Source organism: Rousettus aegyptiacus, unplaced genomic scaffold (genome assembly GCF_014176215.1).
Source record: "Rousettus aegyptiacus isolate mRouAeg1 unplaced genomic scaffold, mRouAeg1.p scaffold_m13_p_12, whole genome shotgun sequence".
In the NCBI taxonomy this organism is placed as follows: Eukaryota; Metazoa; Chordata; class Mammalia; order Chiroptera; family Pteropodidae; genus Rousettus; species Rousettus aegyptiacus.
In genome coordinates, this window is record NW_023416287.1 from 81,957,589 (window position 1) to 81,980,768 (window position 23,180).

Here is a 23,180-nt window from a genome sequence, read left to right on the forward strand (position 1 = left end):
GACTGACAGTGTTAACTGTAACCGAAAACAATGAAAGTGAGTTATGTTCAACCTAAAAACAAAACAAAGAGAAAGAAAAAATAGAAAACCTAAAGAAATGGGAAGAAGAAACAGTAAAAATAACATCAGAAATTAGTGAAATAGCAATACCACAATAAGATCAAAACCAAAGTTTCTTTAGACAAAATCTGAAAAAAATATATATTTCTAGTAAAAGTGGTCAAGAAAAGCATGGAAAATAATATTAGAAAAGGCACAGATAAAGGGATTATAATCTCTTTGTAGCAACTGATAGAATTGAGGTTTTTTTAATCATAGAGAATATTGTAAATAACTTCACATCAATATAAATTTAAAAACTTAAATGAAATATATAATCGTTTTAAAACTATAAGCTGTCAGAAGTGACTCCAGAACTGGAAAATCAGACTAAATAAGTAACTATTACAAAAACTGAATTCATAATTAAAAAAATATTTGTTCCCTCCACCCTGCTGCTCCCCCACACCTTCATCCCCTGCCCTCTGGACTCCAGGGAGAGAGTGTCCTGAGACACAGGCCCTGATAATTGTAGAGGAAAGTTTCATCAAACGTTAAGAATCCTTTAACTTTTCAAAAAACTGGGGAGAGAAAGTTATTAACTCAATTTTTGAGGCTTTTATTATATTGCTACTAAGACCCAGCAAGAATAGCATATGAAAAATTATAGTCCAATCTCATCTATGGACATAAATGTAAAAAACTCTATTAGCAAATTTAGTTCAGAGTCTGTGTATTGGTCTGTTTATCTATCAATCAACATCCATTCATCCATCCATCCATCTGTCCATTCATCCATTCATCCTTCCATCCATCCGTCTGTCCGTCCTTCCATCCATCTAGAGTTTAGATAAAAAAAACATTTGATAAGATCAGGATCATGGTGATCTCTGGAACATGAAGAAGGGTAGTAAGGTCAAGACACAATCCATAGTAGACTGCATTTATATTTACGTTAGTTAATTTTTAAAATTTCTGAAATTCATCACCTATGGAAAAACATTAAAATTATATAAAGTTGGTTGTGTATACGAATATCAGGATATTCTTTGGATGCTTGTAATATCACATAATAAATATCAAACAAAAAAGAAAAGGTAGGCCATTTATAGAAAGAAGTAGAACTAGAAAGGGGGTAGGACTGAGCAAAGGACTAAGTCTTAGAATTTGGGGAGCATGGATGAGGTGTATACTTGACTGAGAGAAAGATTGGCAAAAAAAACTTTAGAGTTATATGTTAGGAATGTAATTCCTCTAATTACCTATTTATTGATACTTTAAGGAAGATTTAAAATTGTTTTCCATCACGTTTTTGGTACATGTTGTTTTCCCTTTTGAATAGGAAGTTAGGGTGAGCTTCGTCCAGGTTAAAAGTACTTTTTCAAATGCCCGGTTGCACTTCTACATTCTGGTTCACCCAGACGAAATTCTCATCCTTTGCCTTCTCTTATTGCCCATGCCTCTTACTGTCTGGCAAAGTCCTACTTATCCTTTGAGTCTTAAATTCAGCATTTTTCCTTTTGTGAACAGGCTTTTTTCATGCATTAGTGAGTTTCTTGAGAACCCGGACCATTTATTTTTATGTTTGCAACTCTCTGGCCCAAAGTAGATGCTCAAAAAATATTCATTAAATTAATGAGCAAAATACTAAATGAGCTAATGAGCAATTCTTTTGTAAAAAGAGATTTATTGAGATATAATTTATATTTCATAAAATCTATCCTTTCAAAATGTAGAATTTAGTGATTCTTAGTATTGTTAGAGTTGTGCAGATATAGCCATATTCTGGTTTTAGAATATTTCATTACCTCAGAAATCTAATAACTCATTAGCCATCATTAATCATTTAACCTCCGTCTCAGCTAGGCAATCGCTAGTCTACTTTCTGTCTATATAGATTTGCCTGTTCTGGACATCCTGTGTAAATGGAGTCATACACCACATGGCCCTTTGTGAGAACCTTTCTCTTAGCATAATGTCTTCAAGGTTATCCACACTGCAGTATGTATCAGCACTTCATTTTTTTTAACTGCTTAATAGTATTTTATTAATGGATATACCACATTGTGTTTATCCATTCATCAGTTGATGGACATTTGAGTTGTTTCACTTCTTGGCTATTATGAACAATGCTGGTGTGAATATGCATGTACAAGTCCTTGAGTGGACATTCGTTTGCATTTCTCTTGGGTAGAGACATAGGAGTAGAATTGCTAGGCCATATGCAATTCTATGTTTAACTTTTGAAGAACTGTCGATCTGTTTTCCAAAGTAGTTATACCATTTTACATTCCCAGCAGCAATACATGAGGGTTTCAATTTCTATATTATTTTGACAACACATGTTATTTATGGTCTGTTTTTTAATTACAGCTATTCCAGTGGATATAAAGTAGTATCTCATTGTGGTTTTGATTTACATTTTCCTAATGGCCAGTGATATTGAACATCTTTTAATGTGCATATTGGCCATTTATATATCTTTGAAGAAATATCTTTTCAAATTGTTTGCCCATTTTAAAAGTTGGGTTTTCTTTTTTCTTATTGAGTTGTAAGAGATATAATCTGGACACAATCCCTTAGTGTTGTATGATTGACAGTATTTTCTCTCAGTCTATATATTATCTTTACTTTCTTAATCACTATCATTTGAAGTACAAAAGTTTTTAGTATTGATGACGTCCACTTGAAAATATTTTTAACTTGTTCTTTTGGTATCATATTTAAGAAATATTGCCTGATGATCATGGAAATATGCATCTATATTTTCTCATGCAAGTTCTTTAGTTTTAGCTCATATTTAGGGCTGCGATCCACTTTGAGTTAATTTTTTGCATGGTCAGAGGTAGAAGTCCAGATTCATTCCTTTGCATGTGGGTAACCAGTAGTCCCAGTGACATGCGTTGAAAAGCCTATTCTTTCCTGAATGAGCAATCTTGAATGTTTTTATAATCACAAGTCTTTTTTGTATTGATATTCTTTTAATTTATATTCTTATGTTTTTGGTTTTCAGGTTGCTTAGCAAGTATCCCACAAATGAAAAAAATTTCCACATCTTATGAGGAAAGACGGAAACAAGCTACTGCTATTGTTTTACTAGGAGTAATAGGAGCTGAATTTGGTGCTGAAATCGAACCTCCTAAACTGTTGACCAGACCTCGAAGCTCTAGTCAAATTCCTGAGGGATTTGGTTTGACTAGTGGCGGATCCAACTACTCACTGGCCAGACATACTTGTAAGTTTTAAAAATTCTTAATGTTGACCTATTGCTTCTCAATACATATTATTTGTTAACAAAAATCTAAGACTATTGAACATATCCTGAGTTTTAACTCAAATACAATGCTTAAATGAAGCTAGAAAACAGTATCATCTGTTTGATATATTAATCTATAGCTATGTTATAGTTACCAGAACTTCTTTTTAAAAGTTAAAACATGGTGTTTTAAATGCTTTTCTTAAACTAATTTTTTGAGCTTTGTGTTTTTACATTTTGGTCAATGCTTTAGCCAAAATTTATGAAAACTGGCTTCAAGTTAACACTTTTAACATAAAATAATTCCTGAAAAATTATGCAGCTTATCCTGAACGTCATTCGAAAAGTCAGGGGTAGAGGTGGAACACTAATTTTTTCTTTAAAATATATGTATTTTAAAGAGTGTGAATGAGGAATTATGAATTACCTCTAATTTAAAAAATGTTCCAATAACAGTTTTAAAATGACGAAAAAATTACAATTAACACTCAAAGATCTCGTGTCACATTGCTTCGGTTCTGTGGTTGGTATGTTAATAATAGGTAAGGATATTTTATGAAGATGTCTTTTGGTACTTCTGTGTCAGAACTCCTTTACGTAAGGTCAGAATGTTCTGCCATATTGCAAAATTACTTCTAACATTGTGTCATCTTAAGGACCAAATATAATCCCGTGGTGAACACATCACATGGTATTCTTTGGAGAACAAATGGCAATATGTTCTTTTAGGTTTTTGGCTTTTAAGCAAAGGAAGAACATACGTGTTACTTTGGTAGTTCTCTTACAGCAGAGAACTTCACTGGATCATTGTCACATACTTTTGCTGTAAAACCAAGGAGCTCTGTTAGTGGCTTTTATTGTTAAAGTCCTATTATAGACTTAGCTGCCCTTTGTGTTGGCTCTTAATGCAGCAATATTCATTCACATGGGTAATCTCTCGATCTCTATTTTACTTTGAGAATCAGAGAGTAGTATTAACAATACCACCACCAGCAATAATAAGGCAACTAATTTTTTGAGCACCATTTTAAGTTCTTTATGTGCATTAACTTACTTACTCCTCATAATAGCCCTATAACTTGGGTATCTCAGTTATCTCCATTTTATACGTAAGGCCAGTGGGGCACAGAGGGTTCAGTTAACCTGGCCAAGACATTACCTCTAGGAAAGTCTCAGCACAGTCTACTGGGCTCATGTTTTTGACCATTATGTCGAACTGTGACTTTTCAGATGAAAAGGGCTTAATGGGGACCCTGTGCTCTCACTTTATAATTTAAAAAGCACTTTCTTTTGTATCCCCTCATATGATCTTCAAAATAGAAAATAAAATTTCTTCAAATTGACTCAGCCAAAAAGTGGTAAAACTTCAGTTTGAACTCAAGCTGCTTGTGACCTGAAAACCCATGCCTTTGAGGATAGTTTGAATATTAACATTTAAAATTAAACTATTGTCCTTTTTAATATGTTCCATAGAATATTTACCATAACTATTTGATATCTGTTATCATTCATTTTTTTAAAAATATATGACAAATTTTCTTTTAAAAGTCAGGAACCTTACATCTTTGATGATTTTCCTTGAAAAGAGATAATTTCTACCCTCACAGTTTTAGGGAAGGTGGTTACTTCCATATTTACCATCCAGAAATTAATTTCTTTAAACTGACCGTGCATTTAAAACTATTCATCCTTTTTAAACTATTCCTTGAGAAGATGCTTCCATTTGAAGGAGGTCACTTATTTTGAAGACCACTAATTTAGTCCAATGTGTTTTGTATAATTTCTGAACAGTGTTCTTTTGTATTATTCTGCAAGGAAAGTAAACATAAATGCTGTTTCTCTGGAATTTTCCCATAGCTCAGTATAAGTATTTATCTATAAATATAGATAAAGTAATGAATTGCTGACTGTTCCACCCAAGCCATTGGCTGGTTGCTAGGCAGATTAGCTTGCACCACATTATCTTAGTTACCTAGACCAGTACTATTATCATCCCTTTTCTAACCACAATTGATCTTTACATAAAATTCTGATATTCACACATTGGCTTCTGTATGTCTTTTCTTTTAACTGTAATAATTTCATCTGCAAATTCTCACTACCATTACCTAGAAAAAGAAAAATGGGTTAAGAAAAAAGAGGGATTTAAAAAGCTATGGCAGACTAGAAATAGAGATTTTTCAAAGAAGCCTCGGGAATTGATAAAAGAAACAAAGGGTCTTAGGACTGCTTTTTTAGTTTGTTAAAAGACAGGGAGCTAAACCACATGTAAAGGGGTCCTAAAGCCTATTTCTGACATGAGAGAAACCCTGGGCCAAGCCGTGCTATGGGGAGGGGGGCTTTTGCATGGGACCTCCTTAGCTTTCCCAAGCAAAGTAAATATAATATACCCAAACATTTTAAATATTTAAGTGTTTTAGAACCAAGTTTGCCCTTTTGAGTATTTCGCATAAAAGACTAGATGTGCAAAGGGCAAAAGTTAATGCTTCTTAGCAAATCATATTTATGATTATTTCATTGAACCAAAAGACAGGTTCTGAAAGTTTTCTAGCAAGCAAGAAATAGTGTATAAAAATGAACGATATAGTTAGTACCTATTAGTTTAAAATGTGTAAAATGTCCTTGATATTTTCCTCATTTATTATGGCTGCCATGTTTTATTTTAATAATTATAAAACATTATAAAGGTAATGATGGATTTGCTTTGAACTTCCATTGCATTACCCTTTCATCAAAGGTCTTAGATTTCTTGGTAAATTTGCCTACTATAGAGATTTGGAAGACCTTTCTTATTTGAATTGAGATGTTTTCAGTAAATGTACAGTTATCAGATTAAATCTTGCTCTCCTGATTGCAAACAGATCTAAATGTTCTCTGTCTTACTTAGGCTCGTTTCAATCAGTTATGTATAATATTAACCAGTTCTATATAATGTTAACCTGCTAGAAGTTGCCATGTATATTGTCATGTTATTTCTTTATGTGCCATTTAGAATGCATTAGTACTGTTAAATATTTAGTCTTCAAGGTATCCTATTGAATGAGATAATTATTATCCTTATTTTGAGATAAGGCAATTAAGATGCAGTATTTGAACTCTAACTGCTAATGTGGTTAGAGCTATAGATAGTGAATTCTAACCTTCCTCGTAAAACCGTTCTGTGGAAACTCAGAACCTAGTCAAATTCCTATTATCCACACTGATGGGAGCCAAGAGTGACACCGATGCGTCATTCAAAAGTCATATTTAGTTTTATAATACATTTTAAACTTAGATTTCAATATATAGGAATCTTTTGTGGGTGTTATGCTTTATATAAAACGTCAGAATCACATATTGAAGACAAAGCTGAAGGACTCTGGTGATAGAGAGGCCTAGACTAGGCCACTCTGTTACCTTGTGCCCTCGGTAAGTGAATTAGTCCTCAAGGTTTGCAGTTTCCTCTGGTGTAAAATAAAAGGTGGGAACTACTCTGTTTTTAAAACGCCTTTTTGTCCAGTTAGTCTCCGCTTCCGAAGGGAAATAGGAAAGCCACCTTCCTCATAACCTTCCCTTCTCCTCTCCGCGTGGGAATGCATGCTCTCTTGTTTCACATCAGCCCAACTTTAGTAGAGATTCTTCATTTTTATTTGGAGCCTCGAAACGAGACATTAGAATATTTTAGGGTATTATTTATAACGTTACCTTGTGGGTCTTTTGGTTCAGTCTTTCATTTGGTCTCTTCTGCTCATTTCATAATTGTGGAATTATGCTGGCACATCTGTAGTAAATCCCATTTTGATCTCTCATTAGCTTTTTGACTTTGGGCAAGTGTCATAAGTCATTTCCCTAGGCAGCAGGCTCTGAGACAGATTTGTATGCAGGCGTGTTCTCGAGATCAATACTTTTAGGGGAGTGAAAGAAGCAGGATTGGGCAGGGGGAGAAGTCGAATTGCATTTCAATTGCCTAGAAAGCTTCAGCTGATCTCAGGGAACTCTGGAGCTGGGATGGCCCTTCAGACTTGTCCTGATTTGGGGCTAAGAGCTCTGCTTTTATATCACCATGTCAATCAGTCATTGGATTCAAGTCACTGGTGCCCTGAGAAGGGGTATGACCTTGGGGGAGGTGGCTCTCTTCAACTTAAAGTAAAATCCCACAGAGGAGCTCAGCTGAGACTTATCAGCCACTAACACTCGCGTGAACTTAAGGGTGTGAGTCCGTTTGGTCGTGGAGGGCAGGAGATGGGCCGCCTCTCCAGGCTTCCACTCGGCATGTTACTAACTTATGTGTGTCCCAGTTTCCCCTTCTTTCAACAGAAATGAGAGAGGAACGGCCATTTATTTAACACGCTTTTTATTCCAACTCCCTACATATCTCTTGTTGCTCTGCAAGACAGATAGATATTTTATCCAACATCCAGCACAATACAAGGCACATGAAAAATAGCTAGTTATTGAGCATTTACTCTGTGCCAGGCATTTTACTATGTGCTTTACCTGTGTTACCTTATTTAACCTTTTAAGCATAGGTACTCTTACTGTTCCCATTTATCAGATGAGGAAACTGACTTTGCCCAGTACGCACTAAAGCTTTGTGAAATTTGGTTAAACTTTCTTCCTGCAGACAGTAAATAGGGCATAGGTTAAATGTTTTAAGGTCATACTGCAAAAAGTATCGAGCCTGGGCTTGAACATTTATCTTCCGGCCCTAAATCAGCATATTTTCACTATTCCACACAGTCTTCTTGTGCTACAAATAGGAAAGATTCAGAAGTGGTGCTGCAAAAAAAGGAGAAGCAAGCCGGCAAGTGCTAGGCCACCTTTAAATATGAACATCTGTTGATCACTCGTTCAGGGATGTGCTGGTGCCACGGAGATAGAAACGTGTACAAAATCCATGTCTCGGTACTTGAGAAATGACTCGTATTTGTGATGTGAAATATTTAGAGAAAATGAATTTTTCCCCACAGTGGGCCTTTAGAAATGCAATAACATGAGCGTTCTTCAGCTAACCGAGGTATATGAGCTCACCGGTGTTACATGGAAAATGCTATCTTTATGTGCATCTGTGTTTCCGTTCTGGGAAAAAGATCCATAGATTTCATCCAATTCTCAGATAGTCATTAAAATAAAAATGGGTAAGAACTCCAAGAGCTTGTTAGAATAAATTGCTTATCTATTATGATTTTTTAAAAGTATAGAGAGTTATATCCCTCTTTATTAATTCAGCTATAATACCACCATATAGAAGCCTTGGTTAGATTCGATTTAAGGAATATTTTATTTCTGTAAAACCTGTATTTAGAGTTTTATTTTGTTCTGGTGCTATGTTCAACTTTATTTTGTTGTAGTCTGCTGTCATGAAAATGATTCCCCAAATACTTCATGTACTTTCTAACCATGAATATTTTATTTAATTAATGTTAATGTTGGTTGAGGATGATTTTATAATGAGTTTATGTTTTTAATTTTAAGGTATGAAAGTTAAGCCAAATCTCAAATGTTTTATCCGCAAGATTAGGACAAAGTCAATGAATTGCAAGTAATAACAAAACTAGTGACTAGTGGTGGTCCGGAGGTATAAACAATGCAGCGACAATGGCGAGGAAGGCATCATGCTATTTGCAAGGATATGAAATGACAAAAGAATGTGTTTTTTCACTGTTTACAAACAAGTCAGCAGGTTGTGTTGCCGAGCTGCTATGCTAGCCATGAGATTGCGTTTCTGTTTGCTTTCCCTCATTTTTTTTTTTTTAACCCGGCTTTCCTGGCACTGGGATGTAATCCTGCCTGGCTGGCTTCTTACGCTAGAATCTACCTCATTTGTTCATTCTCATCGCACTAACTCAGCATTCTGTGTTCTTCGTCGCCACTTCCCATTTGTAATTTTACCTTCGAAAGGCATCCTGGTTTCAGATGCCACCTGACTTGCACTGCCATTACACCTTTTCTGTTTAAAACTGTTATTCTTCACTCTGGTTATGCACTAAAATCATATGCAGAGTGTTTTAAAAACACATGTGTCTGCGCATTAGCCTGCACTTCCTATTAGAAAGCAGGAGGATGGTATTTGGGCATCTATGTTATTTTTAAAACTTCATATGGGAATAATAGTAGCACCTACCTTAACAGCATTATTGTGAGGATTAAGTAAATTAGTGTATGTAAAGTAAAGCACTTATTAAAGTGCCTTATATGTAAGTGTTAGTGGAATGGTAGTATTTATTTTTGTTACTAGAAATGTTTAGAGAAGAATAAGGAAAGGAAATAGCTCTTTTAAAAGCATCTGCTATCTATGAGGAGATGTATAGGTGTATATACAGCTTTTTAAAATCTTCCTAAGACCTTAGAAGCTAAGTATTATTGTCAGTATTTTATATGAGTGAACTGATACTCAGAAAAATTAAGTAACATCCTTAAGGTTATCTTTCTAATAAAGGATTTGAATCAGATGTGTTTTTCTTCCAAAGCCTAGGATATTCTTTTCTACAGCACATACTTATCCCCACTGTGTGTGGTAAAGCACATTAGTTCATAGAGGATTTGTGTAAAAATATACTAGAACACTAAATTTTTTTTGTAATTACGTATTTGTAATTGGGCGAATTTCTGTTTTTTATTACCTTGTTTCTCATTTTAAGCACGTCGACATACTAAACTAAGATCAAATGGAAATTTTCACTAATCTTTTGTTTTCACTTATAAATAATTTATGTTGTATAACAGCTTTATCATTTTTAACAGAGATCTGACACTTGCATTACAGACCCTAACCGGTAATGTAATCCCAGCCTTGTTCTCCAAGAATAACTTTTATTTGCAATCATTTTTTGTTAATTCACTACACTTATGGGTCTCGGGTTCCTCTTCCATAAGACAAGAAAGTTGGAAGAGATTATGTCTGAGGCCACTTCCATCTAAAATTATAGGGTTCTATGAACTCATTAATGTGATGTATTATTATCGTGACTGTACAGTGCTCGTGTTATTGCTGCCTCTTGAACTTGCCTCTTATTTTCTTTGCTCTTTGCCAGTTGTTCTGTTTGCTTTCGTAGGTTCCAGTAGTTCACACCTATGCCATACGTTTGAAGCTGAGCATCTTTCTTTTTCTGCCATCCCTCCTTACAGCCGCCTTGTATCAACTTAACCAGGCTACAGTTGTTTCTTTATAACTCATTCTCTACACATGTCCAGCTTTGTGGACTTATGTTGAATTTAGTTTAGTAGCTCACTATGACATCTGTGGTAGCTTGAGATCTACATCTTATAGGAATGTAGTACAAAGGCATCGTAACAGTTTTTTAAAAGGTCTAGAATGTAACGAAGCATTGATATGAAACCGCAAACCATCTAATGTATATATTAGTTACCCTGATTTAGATCAGTTTTTAATTTCCTTGATTTCTTGTTTCCAGGTTGCCTGAGTATAGCAGATTCAGTGACAAGTGTTAGCATTATATTGCCAGTGGCAACCCCCCAACTCCCTTTTTTTTTTTTTTTTTTTGGCATTCCTATTTCCAGGTTTTAAATAACCTGGGTCTGACGGCTCTATAGAATGTTTCCTTTGAATTTGTCTTAATATATGTGTGCCCTGGGGTCACTCTGATTACCATATTTAATTCTATAAGGTCAAATAATTTTATATCAGAGAGAAACAATAGTGAACATCAAGTCGAATCCCTCTAAAAGCTGCAGAACGTTTGATGATGATTCTCTTAGAAAGCTTTTCAGTAACAAGTGAACAGAAGCACTTTGTCAAAAACTTTGTTGTAGATTCCCCGACGTGCCCTAAGAAAACAGTTTCCAAGACTCTGTTGAATGGTAGAGTGTCTAAGTCATTTTATTTCTTTACGCTTTGGTCTCCATGATTCTACAGTAAGTGCTGGTGAACTTGGTGCTGACTGATTCAACTGGGAGCTGCCAGAAGCCAAGTTGATTAGAGGACCTGAATGAAATGAGGACCTATGTGAAGATAATAAATACAGAGTTCCTTCCGTATACTTTGGGTTTTCAAATTGTGTTCTGTAGTGCCTAGGGGCTCCATGGAGATGGCTCAGTGGCTGTCTTGGGCCCTTAACACTTACTTCAAGTACAGTAATACTAACTTTTGTGTGTTTCGAAACTTGAAGTTTGGCATCACGTTGTATCTGCAAAAGAAACAGCCAAAGACAGGGCTAGACTCAAAATCAAAACAAAACAAAACAAAACAAAAAAAAACACCAAAAACTCGAGAAACTAGAATTATATATCCTTTAAAAATTCAATAATTCAATGATAATTGAAATTCTTGGTTTTCCCACAGAAACCTTTTTCTATTTCTGGCCTTCCCCATCTCAACTGATGATCATTCTTTCCAGTTTCTTAGTGTTTTCCCTAATTTCTCTCTTCCTCTCACACACAACATCTAATCCAACAGAAAATCTTAATGACTCTAACTTCAAAATGTATATTCAGCTACTTGTTAGCGCCTTTACTATTATTACCCTGGTTGGCCCCTCCATTACTCACCCAGGTTACTGCCAAGCCTTCCAGCTTCTATCCTTCTCTCTTTTGTAGTGGGTTTTTAACATAGTAGCTGTGGTAGTGATGCTTTTAAAACCTGAGCTAGATCATGTCACTCAAGGGTATCCAGATGGGCACTCAGCAAGACAAATACTCAAAAATCAGGAGCTTTTCCATGTACTAGTGAACAAACAGAAAGATATAGAAAATCATTTTTTAGAAGACTCTTCAAAGACCCTAAAAACCAGGAAGAAAAAGACAGCACAGTTAAAAAAAAAAAAAAAAAAAAAGCTGAATAAGACTGCAAGCCATTTTACCATAGAAGGAATGCAGAAGCCAAAAAATAGTTAAATAATAGTTCACCAAATAGTTAAAGGAATTAGGGGAGAGGAAAAATTTACTAGAAATACTTTATTGTTGGAAAGATTTTTTTACAGCGAGTGGATATTTGTATAATTAACCTAAGATGACAAATGTTTATATTTTTAAAATAAAATATTTTAAAAATCTCAATAACTATGGTAGGCAAAGGAAGTCCCATACTAAGACTAAACTTAAGAAATACAGAAGAAGCTATAATATGTTACTGAGGGAAATAAAATAATGTTTGAGTAAATAAAAAAGCATGTAGTTCTTAAAATACATAAGATGATTTCAAGTGGTAAATATCTCAGTTGTTCCCAAATTAATATATAAATCTCACACAAACAATAAACTCAACATTATTCTTTTAATAACTAGTCAAAGTTATTCTAAAATTAACATACCAGAGATAAATGGAATGTATGATTTATTTTGTTTTATTCAATAAACACATATATACTTCACTATTTTAGGCACTTTACAAATCTTAACTCATTTAATACTCATGTATAACACTTTGACGTATGCAACTATTTAAAAAAGTCAACCTATAACGTACTCAAAAATATAAAATACCTAGACATTAACTTATTAAAGAATATGCAAGACATTTGTAGAAAAAAAATTTATTTTATTGAAAGAGTTTTTAAAGGTCTAAGTAAAGAGATATACACTTTTCTGAATAGGAGTACTCAATATCATAAGATATCAATTGTCATAAACTCAACACCATTCCAAACAAAACATCGATGAGATCTTTGTTGTTGTTTTTGTTATTGAACTTGACAAGCTGATTCCCAAGTTTATATGAAAAAGAAATGGCCTAAGAAAAGCCATAACACTTCTAAAAAAGAAGGTGGAGAGGTTTCCCTTACCTTATATCAAAATGTATTATATACTTATAATATTTAATGCAATATCGTTTTGGTGTAGGACAGACCAACAGATCTATAGAACGAATAGATAGCACAGAAATGGTTCATACATACAAAGGAATTTTGATTCTATATAGATGTAGCAATGTACAGCACCACTATAGTTAAGTGGAATAAAGGGTGGAATTTTTGATGAATGGTATAGTTACCATTGGTTATCCATGAGGAAGAATATTGAAATTGGATCCCTAATAACCATCAACCGCCCCCCTCCCCAAATCAATTCTATGTGGATTTAAAGACTTAAATATGAAAGCTAAAACTATAATACTTTAAAAAAAGATGATACAGGAAAACATGACCTTGGGATGGGGAATGATTCTGTAAACATGTGACAGCAGCCCGACCAAACAATGAAGAAGATGGATTAATTCTGTTTCATTAAAATTGCAAACTTCTGTGATCAAAAATACCTTTTCAAAAGTGCAAAGTAAAGCCACAAAGAGGTATATGATACTTATAACACAGGTAACCGATGAGATAGTTAAACACATTCATATATTTTTTTAATACTTAGAAAAAGACAAATACAGAGCAGAAAAATGGGTAGAGGTCAACAAAGCAATTCACAGAAAGGAAATAAGAATGGCTGATAAACCTCTGACAAGATGCTACCTAAGCCTTGTTGTCGGGGACATGCAAATTAAAGGCAAAATGAACTATCAAACTGGAGCACTTGAACTCTTCTACACTTACTATGGAGTGTAAATTGGTTTAAGACTTTTGAAAGCCGTTGGGCATACTCTACTGTGAATCTCCCATCTGTAGTATAGCAGTATTACACAGTTCTATGCAGGATGTCACTCAAGCCATTTTCATTGCCCAGAAATCTTTATGCTGAACCTATAGGTTGTCAATCAAGGGTTAATTTTGGTAACTGCAAAGTAGATGTTGCCTTTATGGACATTTATATAGGATACGTTTTATGTAATTATATAACATGCTCATTCAATGGATGTAAAAGATTAAAAAGTTACTATGTTTCACATTTAGTGCCCCCCTTATATCAAGTATATATAGCCACCCAAGAGCACACAGGTAACTCTTCTCTTTAAAGGCACATGCTGCAGCCGTGGTGGTAGTAAGGCCTGTGGCATAGCAGGTGTTCGCTTGTACCACGTGAAATTACCTTTCTTGCAAGTCAAGCTCTAGCATACCTCAGAGATATTGCAGGTTCAGTTCTAGACCACCATGATAACACAGTTTTCAAAGTATTGCAATAAAGCGAGTCTTAATCCTTTGGTTGGTTGAGAGTCTTGCTTTCAATTTGTAAAAAATGCAACATCTGTGAAACACAATGAGCAAAGCACAGTGACGTGAGGAATGCCTGAAATTGGCCATTTCACGTGGTTCAGGCAGTATTCACGTACCAGCTATGCTACGATTTCAATAAGCACCAATTCATTAAAGCAAATTATATAAGCCAGAATCCAAATTAACCACAACGGGACAAGGGACAGAAATGATATTAAGGAAAGTAAAGCTAACGAGTGGTTCGTGACTCTGTCTTGTCCTGCGGCGGCAGAAGTGGGGTGTCCTCGTCACTGTGTCAGCAGAAAAGATTTTGGTGAACAGGCTTTCACTCTGAATCGTGGGTTTTATAGAAATCCTTGCAGATAGCTTCTTTTTATATTTGCTTATTGGGTTGTCTTCCCGTCGTACCTAACAGCAGATTTTTTATTCTAAGCTGTTCACTGCCGTCCTAACTTTTAAATATGAAAGTGGGTGCCCCTTGGTGGTACTGTTACGAGTTCTTAGGGTGGAACTTCTCTTTTAACGACAACCTTGACCGCAAAGATGATACTAGAAAGTACCTCATCCACCTTTGAGGTTGTGCATGTTCTATTGTCTACTTTTATAACCCGATATTTTCTAAAGATGAGGATCTTGGAGATCTTTCAATTTTATGAATGAAATTGGAGTTAATTTGATATTATTTTAAATAATCTTCATTCTTGTGATAGGGTATACATATTCTTTTGGAGAACAAGTTTACATATTTGTTTTTCCATTTTTACTAGAAGTTGGAATTGGGGTCATTCTGTCAACCTCAAGAAAAGTGCTGTGGACAGCAGGTAGACCTGCAGTGTTACCCAGAAATGAATTTATTTTAAAGTTTTGACCAGGACCTAGTCTGATTTGACGTTGCCATGGTTCACAGTATATTTAAATCACAATGAACCATCCCTGGTAATAATCCACAGCTTTACATGTGAAGTGCAGTAATGCCATGTTTATAAAGTTAGTGTGTTGACAAGTTTGTATAACTCTTTTATCTTGAATATGAAAATACAAGGATTAATTTTTAATGCAGTCTATTTCTCAAAACCTCAGCTATTAATTAGAAGTGTTTTACGCTTAATCACTTCTAAACTTGGTACTTCACTTTAGAGGCAGTGATATATTTTGTGGCCTTTTGATTCCAAGATACTCAAATGATTTCATATGGGACATTATCATGTTTTAAACTACATGGCCACATGGAGAGTAGAGCTTGACAGTTATCCCTGCTTTCTGCATCGGAAACCAAGAGAAGTATTGTAGCCCATTCTTGACAGGCAAGAATAACCCAGTATGCAGAGTCTTTCGCTCAATTATGATTATTGTCACTGTGCGAAGGTTCACGTTTGAATGTATCATTTACTGAGGAACTGTCACTTTCGAATATCCTTATCTTTAGCTGCTTCTCTCGAAATGTCACAATCATTGTGGTACAGTCATCTTCAGATGTGATATTGTCATCTTCAGGTGAACTATAAAATGTTTAAAATGTTTAAATTTTTTTGTAGAACAGTGAGAGGATTGGAATGGTATGAAACAGGTTGAAGTAAATATTAGGGCAAATATTCTGAGTGCAGGATTTTGGCATGATGTTATATTCAAGTATAAAGTCTATAGATAGCTCACAGATATCAAAAGATAAGTACAGCTTAGAGAATATATAGAATGCAGAACTTCAATGAAAAAAGACTGATAGTTAAAATTAAACCTAAAATCTAAGAAATGCCTTATCCTAAACAATTGAGAAAGTCCTACTCTGTATTAATTTCCTTTTTGATTATAATTTTTAGAGGATATTGTTAAATTTTTCTATCTAGTTTTTAACTACTTTTATTCTAATAATTTAGAGATACAAATATCACTGCCCTAAGAACTTACAATTCAAGACATGCAATCTGTTTTATATATGATAGCTACTTCAAATTATTTATATATATATATATTACATGAAATTATGTGAGTGCTAACAGTAACCTGATTTGATGTGGAAACATCTCTGTGCACATGATTAACAATCCAGTATATATGATACCTACTTGAAATTTTACATATATTACATGAAATCATATGACTGCTAATGGGAAACTAATTTTATATGGAAACATCTCTGCATGTGACTAACAATCCAGAAGCAATTTATGTATTTATATAAGATACTGTAAGAAAAGTAAAACAGCAATCAAAATAAGCACAATGAATCAAAACAGAAACAAATCAATTTATTTTGATCCAAGAGTTCAAAATGATTCTGAGTGGGAAAATCACACAAACCTCAGTGTCATGTTTGACTGATACTGAAAATTAACTCGTTATTTTGAAAACTGGTAACTAAAGGGAAATAAATGTTTATACTGCGTTTTTTCTACAACTATACCACAGGGTAATCAAATGGTTGATAAGAGAAAAATTTTCTTTGCAACAATATTCTAGCCGATAATTGAAGAAGGGTAGAATATCACCATTTTGCCACCATAATCAATTAACGGACCTGGGCAATCTCCTAATATCACCAAAAAAGAGACAGCCGGACATTATGTACTTCTTGGTGGAAGTACATAACAGCATCTAAGAAAGAATAAAAATAAACTCAAACCTGAATATTTTCAACCAATTTATAGGAAGTAACAGAGATCAGAAGAACACTTTCTAAGTGTCTTTAAATAGATATAATCAGCAGGATTGGATTTTAGAAAACACAGTGGGACAAAAGAACTGATTCCAGCAAGGAGGAGGGACAAACGAGATTTAAGAGACAAATGTGAGTATGTGAAGAAAAGAAAGAAAAGGAAAAGACGAAAGAGAGAGGGAAAAGGAGAGTTAGCGACAGGGCCAGAAAGAAACAATAAAACGTGAACACAAAATGTGGCTATTTGATGATATGAAGGAATTACTGATAACTTTGTTTACTGCGCCAATAGTACTATGGTTATGTTTTTTAAAAGTCCCAATCTTTTAGACATATATACTGAAATATTTATAGATGAGATTTACTGCAAACTAATTCAAGATGTCGGGGAGAGTGAGTGAGGATACAGAGGGAGGGTATAGAAGAAACAAGATTGACCAGGAGTTCAAAACTATCGAAACTGGATGATGGTTACAGCAGATTTATTACACTTTTCTTTCTTCTTTTGTGTATATTTGAAGTTTTATATAATGAAAAAGATGTCTAACAATGGAACTGGCTGTCCCACAGCGTAACGAACTCCATGCCATTGGACTCTGTGTTCTGAACCCGTAGGTCTGAAGTAGGACCACAAATTTGTGTTTTCATTAAGCTCATCAGGTGATTCTAAATATCAACCAGGACTAGAAACCCCTGGACCAGATCATCTCTAAAGTTTATTCTAATTCTAAGCTCTCTAAGCCTGTATTCCTTTGGATGGTATGAACAAGATGTGCTCTAGAAATTCAGGGACAAAAATAGCTGGAGTCATCAGCAAAACTTGGTAAATAAAGTGTAACTTAGTTGACTGAGACCTTGAAAGATAGTTAAAATGTGGACAGTGGAGTATGAATTAAATCCATTCATTCATTCCACAAATATTTTTAATGCTGTCTCAGTGCCAGACACTGTGCCAAGCACTGGAGGATATGGTTGTGGTCAAAACAGTCAAGATGATAATGATTTTGGACCTCATTTATTATGGAGGCTTTTTGTGTTACTGTGGAGGGATGCTGGTTTTTGATACTGAAACTTTGGCTTCTTGACCTGCCATTGCAGTTGCTCTTCGATTTAGAATAAGCCACATAACCTGCCTGGGCCTCTGAGTTCTGATGTATCATCAGGAGAAGGTTGAACCATTCCAGCTTTTACTTTTATAAAATACGATGCATGAAGATATTTTGTTCTATAGCTTTTGCTTTGTATGTGGATGATATGGCATGTGGGGCTAAGTGGGTTTTGGGATCATTGGGGTTTGGGTTTGTTTTTTTTTTTTTTTTTACCCTATCAGTAGCCGTGAAATTTGCTTGTCAATGGGTGTAGGTGAGGGTATATTCTCTTTTTCCTGCCTCTGTAATATAGTTGTATAAACAAACATTTAAGCTAGCATAATTAGATTTTCTCCGTAAACTGAAATAGGTCTGATCTTAAGCTCATTTACTGTCTTAGAACAGAATTGATCTTGCTTTCACATTTGATTCACCCACTACAAATTTTGAGAGGAAGAAAAATTGCATTGCTAGCTCAGTTTAACTAGGCCAGAGTAACAGAGGAAGCTTGGAAAAACAGTATTATGATATGTGTGCCTTTCTCTGTCTTCATCTCACGTGCTAACACATGTAGATCGTTTGTGTAGTTTTGACCATCCTCGAGATGCTCTGCTGGCCAGTTAGGCTTTTCCCTCTTCAGACATGTTAAAATGGTTCAGCACTCGCTTGGCTGTCACGAACCCAGTTTACAGTTTCTGGGATTACCAGGAGGAAAAACAACATGATGTGTTTCAACTGCGGCATTAAACAGAAAATCCCTTTGCAGATATCATCTTAAGTCTGGAATATGACATAGCCTATTACTTTTAAATAAATATGATATGTAATATAATAGAACAGGGGATTTCAAGTCAGGTGAACCTTATTCTGGCATTACTAACAGTATCATCTAGAATAAGTTATTTAAGGTTTCCGAGAAGCATTTTCTTCGTCTTCAAATTTGAAACTAATAACATATTCTTCACAGGGCTATTTTCAGAATTAAATAAAATAGCACATGTAAAGCCCTGGTGCAGTACCTGCCACCTACCAAGCAGTCAACAAATATAATTTTCTTTTCTTCCCTTTTTTACTCTTTTTCTCTTCCCTTCATTTATTCATTTTACTCATTTTTTTTTTCTTACTGTTTGGTTAAATGCTTTATATTATATATTTTTAAAAGGGCTGGAGTCCCATTAGTATTTCTCTTTTAAAAGAGTTCATTTTAAAGACAACATAATATATAAATATACCTGTAGTTGATGAAAATAATTAAGGGAGATGGAGGAAAAGGAACATGTCAAGAGCCTACCCTGTGTTAGACGCGATGCATATTATATCATTTATACTCCTGTCACCTCAAGAAATAGGTCTGTTCTCCATCTCATTGTATCTCATTAGACAAGGAAACTAATACCCAGTTTAAGTTACCTAAGATCCAACTGTTAGCAAATTGTAAGTTTGGGATTCGAATCCACATCTTACTTCATAGCCCCTTCTACTGTCCATGGATTTTCAGTCATTGGAGGGAGGCAGGTAGCTTTTGTCCTCTAACTGAAGAAGGGGCAGGGCACAGTGCAGGATGGAGGACATATGTGAATCACCCAGAGGACTTCCTTGAATTATGCTCATGGCACTCTGCTTCTTCTCACCTGCCATAGTGAGACATGGTTTGCTAATATGTCATATTCTTCACGTATGTTGGGATAGAAAAGAAGATTGAATATATTGTTCTATGATATACTGCTAAGATATGAAGTTACATAAATAATTACATCAAATTAAATCCGTACATAGATGTAAAGTCTTAAAAATATTCAACAGTCTTATTTATTTTTCTTTATTGTTTCTAGACAATTTGGAAGTCTTTGGACATTTTCGTATGTTCTATATATAATAGAAGTACATGTTATAATGTATTTTTTTCAGGTTATACTAAGTTGCCAATGACAGAATAGCAGAAAAAATGTATTTCTTATTTTGGTTTGCACACCACTTCTTTCTTTTATCGAAAATATAGACTTGCTTATAGTACTTTTCAATCTTAATTTGATTATATAAAAGAATTAACTAATGAAAATCGAACCACAAATAGCCATTTTGCAAATTCAGTAAAAAGAAGCTATATTGAGGGAAAGTTTTTAAAAAATTAGAACTGTACACTAGTAATAAGGTGTGAGGCAGCTAATTGCTTCCTGTCCCTTTCGAAATTACTCGGCCTGAAAAAAGATAGCACATATTGATTTACTGTATAGTAAATGTCCCATGTCTCTCCTAACACCCAGACACACACAGACACCGCACTTACACACACAGCAGTGGTGGAAAGGAACTGCATATCTATCCATCCCTTTTTTCAAACTTATGTAATAACAAAATTAGGATGGAGCATTTTCTTTGTAAAAGGAAATAGCATAAAATTATTAAAATGTGCACTGTTACCTTGAATTCATGATGTGTTCGCTTTTAAGCTCAAAAGAAAAACAAGTTTCCAAAGGAAAAATAAATATTTTCTGATAATGTAGTGTCCATTAATCTATTTATATTGGTAGCAGTATATTTACATGCGATGTCAAAACTTAGCCTGTTTGATAATTTTTTGGAAGTTAACATAAACATAATGCAAATTCAAATTGTACTCTTCAGTAAGGTCTTTTGCTTTATTTCAGGAATGGTCCACTAATCTAGAGAATATGGGTTTTATTCACATATGTTGTATTTTAACTCATAGATTCTGCCCTGCTATTTGTGATTTTTCTATAAACATCTGATTTTTTTTTTTTCAACATAGACTTTGAAATGCTAGTTTTGGTTGTCCTAAAGCCAAATCAGTAAAATTAGCTAAAAGTTAAAACAAAAAAACAAAAAACAAAAAAATACCACACACACACCCACACACACACACCACTACCCCCCCCCCTCCCAGATCCTGGAGAGCAAGCTGCTCTGAAGAATAATTTGTAAGTACTCGTGTAAACATATACACCTCAGATGTTTTATAACATGTATGTTTCTTTTTTTGTCTTAAATGAATACAAATTTTTATCCGTGATTTTTAATTGTGATCTTGATTGCTTCTATAGCTCAGATATCAGGAATTCACTGTATTATAGTATCTGACCCTTTATCTTGAAAGGAGCAAAGCATCCTCATTTGTAGAAAAGAGAGTATTTTGTGTTTGGAATACTTCCTTTGCCACGTTGTTTGTTTCTCTATTGCTATGTATGCTTTTGTTAAAAAATACATCCACTTCCAAATAATTCTTTGGAAATATATTTGCTCTTTGTTTGACATTAACATCTATTCCCGAAAGAGCTCCGGTTCAGCTTTCCATGGAGCTCTGTTGATGGCCGTCTCCTACAACCCACCAGTACCCCCTTCACCCCAGAATTCTGAATGCAGGCTTCACTGCTCTAGTGAGGCTTCTGCTTACTGACGAGTCCCCATTAACATAGCCACCACTCCTGGGCTGGATAATGGACTCAAAGGTTAAGAGCAGAGGGTCTCAACACTCCAATCAGCAGGGCTTTTCCAGGGCTAATTACCTCTTTACTGCGCTGACTCTAATGTGACATGTTTATTGCCTTAACTAACAACTCATTAGCTTAGTTGATGTTTTTGTCAATATTAATTCGTTCATTTAAGCCAAGTCAAAGCTTAAACAAAGATGTCCAGACTGAGAAACGGGCAGCGGAGTGACTTTTGTTTCTCATCTTTTTTTTCCCCTTTGCTCAACTTCAATAAAATAAATGTGTAGAAACATTTAGAGCGCTTGTATAGAGAATGGTGGTATTTGTCCGTATGCTGGCATGTAAAACAGTTCTGAGTTTACTTTTCCTATGGTTCCTCTAGTCTCCATATCACAACTTACTTAATATTTAGTGTCTACTAAGGGTAACTACTTCTAATCTTTGACTACAGATCTATAAAGCTTTAACATTCAGCAGTTCCTTGTTCCAGTTGAATGTTTTAGTGTGATTATTAGAAAAGAGATCAGGTAATTTGTCATATGATTTTAATCTCTCCTAGACTACCTATAAAATTACTTTGAGATTTATCATGTAATGATCACTAACTTAATTAGCCTGTGTGAATTATTTGGGGAAAAAAGAGGCAATTATAAGGTTATCATGAAACATTTCAGTTTTTTGCCATACTTTTGGTTAACATTAATGATATTTCTTGGAGAATGTCATTGTTTTGATTTTATGTATTTTGTAATAATAATTAAATTCTAAGAGCCCTAGAGCAGTGCAGATTGGTAAAATAACGAAGTATGAGCCTTTGACAGAGTAAGCGAGTCAGTTCCTTGGAGAAATGCATCAGCATCTTCAAAACCCTGTGGTCCATTTGGCAAGTTCCTCTTGCATCCCTGATCAGACGTGAGTGAAGCTGAAGCATTAGGGGGGTTTCATCTCTGGAAAGACCAGTCTCTGCTTTGAAGGCCAGAGACTTATTCTGATTGGTTGGTTCCTAGAGGTGATCAGGCCCAGGGAAGGCTGTAGAAGCTATGCATAGAACATGGAATGTTACTTTATGAATTTTTAGTGAGAAATGCATAATAAATCGGAGGTACTCATTTTATTTCATCCATCATTCTATATCAATATAAAGTTACATGGACACCAAATTATTATCAATGTCTTAAGAAATCGAAGTATAATTATATACACTCTGTACTAAATACTCCGACTTATTTACCTTCCCTTCCTCAGCTACCATTCTTTCCTGCATCTGTTGCAATCAGGCTTTTCTGCCTTTCTGTCTGCTGAAAACTTTTCAATAAGCTTACCAAAGACTTATATGCTGCCAAATCTAATAAGCAATTCTCAGCCCTTGTCTCTGTCTCTTTATAGCATGTAATTCCAGCTGTGTTAAAACTCGACACTGTTTCTTTTGGTTTCTGTGACATTGTCTTTTCCTGTTTCTCCTACCTCGTTAGCCACCTATACTCACTCTGGACATTCCTCTTCTTTCCAACCTATGAAAGTTCTGTATCTGTCCTCATTTTCCAGTTATCACATCCAGTCCCATGACTTCGATGCCATCTGTACATGGATGTTTTCCAAATTTTTAATTCTAGCCCTGGTTTCTACACCAGTCTCCAGACTCATGCATCCAATGGCTTACCT

General features: G+C 34.8%; 1 protein-coding gene across 5 annotated transcripts in view; it reads left to right on the top strand.

Annotated features, from left to right (window-relative positions):
* Positions 1–23,180, top strand: part of WDR7 (WD repeat domain 7) — a 274,160-nt gene that overhangs the window by 156,954 nt on the left and 94,026 nt on the right. For all 5 annotated transcript variants that reach the window (XM_016129135.2, XM_016129138.2, XM_016129137.2 and 2 more), the window contains one exon: positions 3,053–3,274. In XM_016129135.2, the coding sequence (XP_015984621.2) occupies positions 3,053–3,274 (222 nt within the window). The remainder of the gene's footprint in view (positions 1–3,052; positions 3,275–23,180) is intronic.